Below are 9,722 nucleotides of genomic sequence, written 5' to 3'. Positions count from 1 at the left end.
GAAGGTCATCAGCCAATGCCATTACCGCTGTCTCTGTGCTTTATCCAGGACTAAAACCAGACTGACAAGGTTAATGGAAACCAGTGGAATCCATATGCACCTGGAGCTATTGGCTTACCACCCATTCAGTGACCTTCTGCAAAAAGGGGAGGTTGGAGATTGGGCAATAACTGGATGGGCAAGCATCAAGCAATGGTTTCTTGAGAAGGGAGAACTCATGGCAAAACTGAATTTAGTGTACAAAACAGAACCACTTTTGCTCAAAAAGCAGGGAGTGGTATCCATTTTTTACCCAGTGATCTACTGATTACAGCACTCATCCACAAAGTGGGAGACTTCTATTCCAGGACCTCTTCAGCCTGCAGAGATTCAGACCCACATCTCCAACTTATCAGAGTGCCCTAACCATCAGGCTATAGAATAGTCTGAGTGGATACACTCTACTGTTCCTATTGAACCTGGGCCATTGTGAAGACTAGAATACAAAAGTCATGGAGCTAGAAGGAAAGTGTGCGAATAAAAAGTGTGTTTTAATGTATTCAGAAGAACTTGTTTTTGGCAGAAAAACTTACAGTTCCTCTTCAGGCAAATTTAAGAAGTTTGGCTTATTTGTGAAGTTATAGAACAGTTTGCTTACAGCTGAATTTAATTCAGGTGGATCCTCATTATCCAAACTGGCAGATTCTCCTAAAAATGAGTGAACATTTCCATCTAGTATCAAGCTTCTTCTTTCCCCCAATCCAAAACGTAGTTTCTTTGCTGAGGTATTGTTGCTGCATGAGCCCACTGCTTCTTGGGAGAAGTGATAGTATTGTAGCGTTTTAGTCGGGGTCTGAATCAAAATCATTTGGAGCCCTGGCAGCTCATTAGACTCAGTGTCTTTCTAATTTAGCTCCATTCGGTTCTAGAGTAGTTTTCCAGTCTTAGAAATTAGAATTACACAGGGGCCAGAGGCATGTTATCAAAGTTGAGAAAATGTGTCAGTTTATCTCATTTTTTTCTCCTCTGCTTCTCCTTTCCCAGTTTCCCAAGAGTCGTGTTTCCTGGATCTGGTGCTTAAGGTGATTATGAGTGAACAGCAGGGCCGCGTGAACAGCCTATTCCTGAACGAGGACTCCACCAAGCAGCACAGCAGTGAGGGCTGGATTCAGCACTTCCAGCAGGCAGTGCAGAAGCGGACAGCGCGGGCCAAGAAACGGATGTCCACTATCACTAAGGACAATGCCAAAGGCTTTCTCAGGAGAAATGCTTTCGTCCTTTTCACCATCGCTGCTGTTGTACTAGGTAAAAGACTGGGTTCGGGAGGCCAGCACTGTGTTTCTTGATCCCCGGCTATTTGTGGTGATTATAGAGCAACACTGTGGGGCCAGGAAATCAAGGTTCTGTTTCTCGGCCATAAGCTCATTCTGTACCCCTGGGGAGGTCACTTCACCTTTCAGGGCCTCAGTTATTATTTGTGGCATTTAGAAACCCCAGTCCAAATTTTAGATTAGACTCTACTGTACTAGGGATTATTCATAATGAAGTCTGTTTAGCCCTACAGCTGGGATAATAATGGGAGTTAGGAATGTCATGTCTCGCATTTTTAAAGTAGCAAAAGCTCCAGTTACACCAGAAAAAAGTCTGTTTGTTGGAATAGATTATTTCCTTTGGGAACTGGTAAAAGCCATGTCAGAAAACCTCTCCAGGGTAAATGGGACCATAGTACTATCTGCAAAGTGAGGATGATGTGAAGACCCTCTGATATCAAAAGCTAAAGACAGACATGGGTTTCTCCTCTGATCAAGCCTTTTATTCTGGGATCTAAGTCTTAAAAGCTCTTTGTCCCACTTTAAATACTTCTGAAGTACTGCTGAATTTCCCAACATAATACTTTTTTCCCAGGACAATTGCAGCTAATTAAAGTTAATTGTCATTCAAGATGCATATGTAAATGATTCCCCTCTCTCCTCTCCCCCTGCCTTCCTTCTGATGTGAATCAAAGCTGGAGATCATCAGACCCAGGACAAACCAGATGTCTGTTTTTAACCGGACATTGCCTCTGCGGTACTATGGTTTTAATTTAAGCACAGTTTAAGGGCCTTGTTACATGGTAATTTTGGGTGGCTCCTGGAGCTCTAAACCCCTAGACTGTCTGCACATTAGCAGCTGAAACTGGTCTGCACATTAGCACCTGGTTTTCAGCACTCATCATCATGTGGCTCAAAGTGATGTCCCTCCAGGAGATGATTCTCTCTGATCCCTTCTACCGAGCTCCTGTTGCACTAAGATGCAGCTGGGCTAGGCTACACTTAAGTGCAGTGGTTTTCAACCTGTGGTCTGCTGACCTCTGGGGGTCTACTGACTATGACTAAGGAGTCCGCAAAAGATAACTGTGACCAATTAAAGGTATGTGAATACCTACACTTACAATTCAAATGGGTCCACACCTCCATTCCAAATTTTTAGGAGTCTGCAAATGAAAAATGTTTGAAAACCACTGCCTTGGTGTAAACACCCCACCCGCCCACCTACTGGCCCAGGTCTGGCCCAGGTCGGGCCCACTGCTCCCCCCTCCCTCCACCCTATTCACCCCAGATCCCTGCCCCCACTTGCCTTCTTCTCCCTGTTGCCCCCCCTCCGCCTACCTGTGCTGTCTGTCCCATGGCGCAGGCAGGGAAATGTTAACCTGCCCATCCAGCTGACACCATTGCTGCTCTCTGGGCCAGGCAAGTAGCACCCTGGCAACAGCAGCAGCCAGGCAGGTGAACCCTTTCCTGCCTAATTCCCTGGGATAGATAGCTTAGCAGCCATAAGTAAATAATGCTTCAGGGGCAGGGGGAGGCAAGGTAAGTGGAAAATGGTTAGGGGATTGGAACACATGACTTCTGAGGAGAGGCTGGGGGAACTGGGCTTATTTAGTTTACAAAAGAGGAGATGGGGGGATTTGATAGCAGCCTTCAGCTGCGTGAAAGGGGGGTTCCAAAGAGGATGGAGCTGGACTGTTCTCAGTGGTGGCCGATGACAGAACAAGGATCAATGGTCTCAGGTTGCAGCAAGGGAAGTTTAGGTTGGATATTAGGGAAAAACTCTCTTACTAGGAGGGTAAAGAAGCGCTGGAATGGATTACCTACAGAGGTGGTGGAATTTCTATCCTTGGTGGTTTTTAAGGCCTTGCTTGACAAATCCCTGGCTGGAATGATCTAGTTGGAAAGATGGTCCTGTTCTGAACAGGCGGTTGGACTATACCAGCATTTTTCAACCCGTGGGTCACGACCCAAAAGTGGGTTGCAAAAATATATGAAAGGGTAGTGAGCAAACTTTAAAAATGGATTCTCCTTTAAAGGAGAAAAACGTGGGAAACCATGACTTTTCCCTCGCAGACTGGCAGAGTTCCAGCCTTCAAGGGGCTGCTTGGGGCCCCCTTTGCCCCACACAAACCCCACTGTGCCCCATACAACCACTTCCTGCCCCACACACTATGGGGCTGGGACCTGGGGACAGGGGGCAGTGGGTTGGGAGTGAGGGGCACTGGGTTGGGACTGGCCATTGGTGTTTGCAGATTGGTCCTGGTACAAAAAAGGTTGAGGACTACTGGACTAAATGGCCTCCTGAGGTCCCTGCCAACCCTAATTTTCTTTGATTCCATGAACAGCGCGTGCCCCCGGCGGGTGGGGGGGCACAGCTGTGCCAGTGGTAGCGGGAGCCCAGCAGTGGTGAGTGGGGAGCTCCTGCAAATGCCGCCAGCACTGTCGGCAGCTGGGGCGGGGGGGTGGCAAGCGCCGACCAGCAGTCGGCAACCACCCACAGGCACCGCCGGTAGCAGTGACCAGGGGCGATCATGGACCAGCAGCGGGGTGGCGAGCAACAACTGCCCACAGGTGCTGCTGACAGTGTCAGTGGTGCCTTTTTACAAGGCATGCGCCGCCACGCACAGGGGGTGCATGTGCACCCATGTGTACCCCCTATGTGTCGCCCCTGTTTGATTCTGTGACATCCTGAGAGGCAGGGTGGAGTCCCAGAGTTGAAGGGAAACTGGGGGAGCCTGGAATGAGAGGGGGGGTTACCTTTCAGTCCTTCAGGCCCCTGCTGGCGTGAAGTGTGACTGTTCCAAACTCATGCTAGCACTAATACCCATCAGCATTTGTATGGCTCACAGTGTAAGGTGTAACAAAGCCCCAAGTATCTGCCAGGCTGACTGTGCCTCTGAATGCTGACACTCATAGAGGCAAGTTAGTCTGGTAGATACTTAAATTGCTGTCACACAGCCGGCTCCAGAAGTTGGATTCCTGAAAGCAATAAGAAATCTTTTCGTTACCACAGCATCTTTCAGCAAACACACTGAGAGCTTTATAATTAATGCCCATCACCTGGAGCCTCTAAATCAAGAGTGAACTTTTCTATCTAAAAGATCTGCTCCAGCTCAGCTGCTGGAGTTGTGTCAATACAGGAATCATGGGATCAAATTTCTGGTTTGTTTGACATAGGCTGTCAGACTAGGTTATCATAGTTGGTGCTCCTGAAGTTGGAATTTTTGCGTTATGAGCTGCATGGCTGTAATCTAGGAGCGCAGTGGAAGGTTTAAAGAGCAATACCATCCCTGCAACTTTCTGATTGAGCTCTGGCTGGCTAATGCATTTCCATAATCTGGCTTCTGTTTACCAAAGTCGTATCTTAGGGTGGGGGTTTTCAACCTTTTTCAATCAAAGTACCTCTGATAGCCGGACGTGGAACCCCAGTTGACATGGTCTGGGGTGGGGTGGGAGGTGGGCACTTTAATTACAGTGGCTCTTGGGAGCTCCTATAATTAAAGCGCTCACAGCATCTCATGTATTTAGCATCTCTTGCTTCAAAATGGCAGTGGGGGGCACTTTAGCTACAGCTCATTCAACAAGCTTTAGTTAAAGCACCCCCATTACCATTTTGAAGCACAGGGATGGTGAATACACAGGATGCCAGCAGACTCAGTTAATCAAGTTTGCTCCAACATGTGCTAAGTAGCACGTGTTGGAGCAAGCATCAGGCATGTGTGTAGGTACCCTTTGTGCGGGCCAGGAGCGGTCCGAGGTTCTCGGGGGCGCACGGCGGGCTGTGGCCAGCAGCCCTGGCACGCGGGTCGGGGAATGCAGGCTGGCGGACTAGAATTAGGCATGGACGCTTAGCGGTTGATTAAAGATTATTTTACTTACACCGAAGATGGTCGCGGTGCAGGCAGGAAAACTTGCTTGAGTTGCGGTTACAGACAGAAAAGAAGAGAAGCAGACAAGAGTTCCTTCCACGCGAACCTCTAGCCCAATCCGGTTGAAGGCTCTAAACACGCGAGCCCGTCGTGTCAACCAAAGAAAACAACTCGGAGAAGAGCTCTGGATACACTCACATGAAGTTTGCTAGGCTCCGTGGAACTTGCGCGCAGGGAAGGGGTTCGTCGAGGGATCGTTCGGCGACGGGGAGAGGCCAGAGGTTGATCAGACCCCTATAGCCTTCTCAAGGTACACGCTGGGTCCAATAGGCTCCGCAGCGCTTAGAGATCTTCACGAGACGTGAAGTTCTCCTCCTCCTGATAGTTGTGGAGTCCTCCAACTTGGGCAGAAACCGCTCAAGCCTCTTATACGGCTAGCAAGCCAATCGCTAGCCGCCACGTGGGAATAATTTAGAACTGGCCAATAGTGGGGCACAAATTTGCATGCGGGTGGCGGGAACTCCTTTGCACCGGGGTTTTCTCTTTGCAACTGAGAAATGCACCTTGCAAAGAAAGCTCCTCGTGGCGGGAAATAATTTAGCAGTGCCGAAGCGCACACACACACAATCACACCCTTGGGTTGTGACACCCTTAACGTTTACATAAGTGGTATCTAGCGTAATAAGAAGTGGTCCTGCGAATTCTAGGGAAACCTATTCTCAGTCCGATACATTTTTTTTCCTACTTAAGAATTGTTTTTTAAGAAAGGGAGTGTACAGAGAAGAGTTCCATTAACTTCCTTCCTAACTAAGCTAGCTAAAGAGGTTTGTTTCATCCTCCTGCCACTGAGTATAGTCATCTCCAGTGTATATCTGCTTTAGGCTACAGAGGTCTTCTCATTATCTCCCAGCAAGCCACGGGCAGGTAGGGGAGCCGGGCTCTAGATCTTCCAACTGTTGCTCTTTTCAGAGCACTTCAGGTGTAGCTACTCCCAGATCATCCCTGACCAATGGTTATCTAGTCTATTCTTGAATACCTCCAGTGATAGAGATTCCACAATTTCCCTGGGCAGTCTGTTCCTCACTGTTACAGTGAAGTTTTTCCTGATATCCAATCCATACCTACTGTGCTGAAACTTCAAGCCATTGGTCCATGTCCTGCTCTCTGCAGCAAGAGAGAAAAGGTGTTCTCACTCTTTTTTTGACAGCCCTTCAGGTACATGACAACTGCTCTTTCCTGGGTCAGGTATTGTTTAATATCTTCATTAATGATTTGGACAATGGAATTGAGTTCATGCTTCACAGATTTGTGGATGACACCAAGTAGGGTGGAATTGCAAACACTTCAGGAAAGAAAAGGTCTACAATGAATCAAATGAGATTCAACAAGGACAGTTGCAAAATCCTGTACTTAGAATAATTGCATGTACAAAAGGAGACTGGGGAATAACTGGCTAGGCTGCAGTACTTCAGAGAAGGACCTGGAGGTTACAGTTGACCATAAACTGAATTTGAGCTAGCAATGTGCTCTTGTTACAAAAAAGGCCAACATAATACTGGGCACATATACACAAGATGCTTTACTGTGCGGTAAGTGTCAGCATCTACATGTGCAGATGCTTATTGTGCAATAATTAGCTCTAATCGCAAGTAAACTTGCTACCTGCAAATGCAAGTAGCAAATTTACTTGTGATTAGTAACTGTGCAGTAGCACATGTATAGATGTGTGACCCAGAGCAAATGTGCTTCCAAGCAGCAAGGGGCGGGAGATTGCTTTTTGCCCCAGGGAGCTGCCTGTTGCCAGGGCGGGCTCCACCACTCTAGCCCAGGCTGGGACAATGTCCCCCTGCTTGGCAGCAGGGAGCTTCCAGCCCCTGCTCCATGATCGCGTGGCCAGAGGTGGGATATCCTTATCTCCCAGCCCTAGCCCCACAGTTGTGGGGCTGGCACTGGGAGATCCTCATCTCCCAGCCCAAGTCCTGTGGTCACTGGGCCCAGGCTAAGATATCTTTATTTTCCAGTCTCAATCCTGCAGTTACGGAGTGGGGGCTGGGAACTCCCTGGTGCCAGGGCAGAGGGACATTGTCCTTGCCCGGGTTCCAGTGACAGAGCTTGCCTTTGCAGCAGGCAGCTCCTGGGTCAGGGAGCAATGTCCCAGCCCCTGTTAGGAGACAGCTGTCTCCTGGTCCCTGGGCTAACACCCAGAGGGACCCTAGTTTAGGGTTACCATATTTTCAGATCCAAAAAAGAGGACACCTGTCATGGAGAGTGCGGGGTGGGGGCAGGAATATGATGGGGGGGGACAGTGACATGCCGGTGCCCTACCCCTGCCCATTCTGTTGCCCCTCACTGACAGGCCACCCCCCACAACCCTACTGCTGCCCCTCGCTCCAGACCCACTGACCCCAGCACTACAAGTGCCCCTTATTCTCAAACAGCAGTACCCTGCCCCGCACCCCTTGCTGGTGCCCCTCACTCCCAACCCACACCCCCTGGTGCTGCCAGCGCCCTGCACACCCAACCTGCAGTCACCCATCCCATCCCCTGTGCCCCTCACTCCTAATCCGCAGCCCCCTGCCCCTTACCCAGCCCTGGCGGTGCCCCTCACTCCCACCTTGCAGACCCTGCCCCCCTTCCAGTGCCCCTCACTCCAGACTCGCAGATCCCTGCACCCCTCCCAGACCTGCCAGTGCCCCTCACTCCTGACCTGCAGCCTCCTGCCCCCTAGCCTTGCTGGTTCCCCTCACCCCTGACCTGCAGCCCCCCAGGAGCTCAGGCAGTACCTCTCACCCCAATCTGTGGCCCCTGCCCCCCTAAACTCTGCCGGTGCCCCTCACTCCCAACCCGCAGCCCCCTGCCTCCCAGCCCTGCTGCTCAAGCAGCTCTTGCATTGCTTTCTCACTCTGCCCCTCCCTTCCTCCCTCCCCCTGTCTGTTTTTTGCTGTTCCTCTGCTCTCCCGCAAGGTGAATGGCTGTCAGAGGCATGTGACCCCCCCAACAGCCAATCACCTTGCCTGCTGCTCCCAGCTGAAAGCAACTGGCCCAGGAGGGCAGAGGAACAGCAAAAAACCTGGACATTTTGCTCTTATTTTAAAAACCCTCCCGGACACAGCACAGGGGACCAAAAAAGAGGTCATGTCCGGGAAAACCCGAACATATGGTAACCCTAGCCTAGCTGGCTGTTGAAAGGGCCTGCTGCAGGGAGTAGGAGCAATCTGCTGCTAAGAGCAGCAGATCTGATCCTGCATCCTTGCATGTGTAGACTAGTGCCCGGGAGAGCTTACTCTCGAGTAGTTTACTTGAGAATAAACTGCTCCTGAATTATTTGCATATATAGATGCGCTCTGAGTTGTATTAACAGATGTATCACTTGCACATTAAGGGAAGTGATTCTTCCACTCTATTCAGGATTGATGAGGCCTCCCCTGGACTACTGTGTCAGTTTTGAGCCCTGCACTTCAAGAAGGATGTCAACAGATTGGAAAGAGTCCAGTGAAGGGCAACAAAAATGATTAAGGGCCTGGGAGACAGGATATATGAGGAAAAGCTGAAAGAGCAAGAATTATTTAGTCTGGCAAAGAGAAGATTTAGTGGATTTGATAACAGTCTTCAAATACCTGAAGGGCAATTACAGAGAGGATGGAGATGGACTTTTCTCTGTGGCTGCAGGGGATAGGATTAGGAGAAATGGCCTTAAGCTTCAGCAGGGACAATTTAGGCTATAGTTTAGGAAATACTTTCTGACTATGAGAGTGGTCAGCAATTGGAACAGGCTACCTAGAGAAACTGTGGAATCTCCACTCTTGGAAGTTTTCAAGAACAGGTTAGACAGACACCTGGGTGGGATGGCCTAGTCTAGGATGATCCTGTCTTGAGTAGAGGGTTGCACTAGATGAACATGTGAAGTCCCTTTGGCCCTACTTTCTTATGATCTTATATCTTCTCTTAATCATTTTTTCTGCAAGCTGAACATTTTTTTTCAGCTTTCAAGCTCTTTATCATATTGGTTGCCTGCCTCTGGACCCTCTGTAATGTCTCTATGTCTTTTTTCAAAGTGTGGAGCCCAAAACATCCTGCAATACTCTAGATAAGGCCTAACCAGTGCCAAGTTAAGAGGCAGTAGAACCTCCTGTTTCTTGCACCTCTTGCTTCTATAGATGTACCCCAAAACCACATTTGCCTTTTGTACAGCTGTGTCACACTATAGGCTCGTATCGAGTCTATGATCCACCAAGTCTCCTAAAACGCTCTCCATACTGCTGCCACCTAGGGCTGTGCGAAGCTTTGGGTGCTGATTCGATTCAGAGGAGATTCGGCCCAATTCAGTGGCCGAATCTTCAAATCCAAATCAAATCAGGGGACCAATTAAAAGGTTCGAATTGTTTTGAAGCTCTCTGAATCAATTTGGAAAAGATTTGGAGAGCTTCAGTGATTCGGGCAGTCCCCACCCACTGCAGCAAGGAGCTGGACCCGGACTCGGAGCTGGTAAGTAGGGGGTGGGGGAGGAGGGCTGGATGGGGGACCCCCGGCAGGCCCCATCCTCTGCCCGCTCTCCCAGCCCCGC

The 9,722-nt window shown here is 49.5% G+C and overlaps 1 protein-coding gene across 3 annotated transcripts in view; it reads left to right on the top strand.

The window, feature by feature from the left end:
• Nucleotides 1–1,037: 1,037 nt before the first annotated feature.
• Nucleotides 1,038–9,722, top strand: part of LOC102378431 (excitatory amino acid transporter 1) — a 47,318-nt gene continuing 38,633 nt past the window's right edge. For all 3 annotated transcript variants that reach the window (XM_025195252.1, XM_025195253.1, XM_006038728.3), the window contains exon 1: nt 1,038–1,284. In XM_025195252.1, coding sequence (XP_025051037.1) covers nt 1,068–1,284 — 217 coding nt within the window. In that variant the 5' untranslated portion in view covers nt 1,038–1,067. The remainder of the gene's footprint in view (nt 1,285–9,722) is intronic.

This window comes from Alligator sinensis, unplaced genomic scaffold, assembly GCF_000455745.1.
Source record: "Alligator sinensis unplaced genomic scaffold, ASM45574v1 scaffold2149_1, whole genome shotgun sequence".
In the NCBI taxonomy this organism is placed as follows: Eukaryota; Metazoa; Chordata; order Crocodylia; family Alligatoridae; genus Alligator; species Alligator sinensis.
Note: the sequence above shows the minus strand (reverse complement) of the source record. Positions and strands in the feature narration are given on the sequence as shown.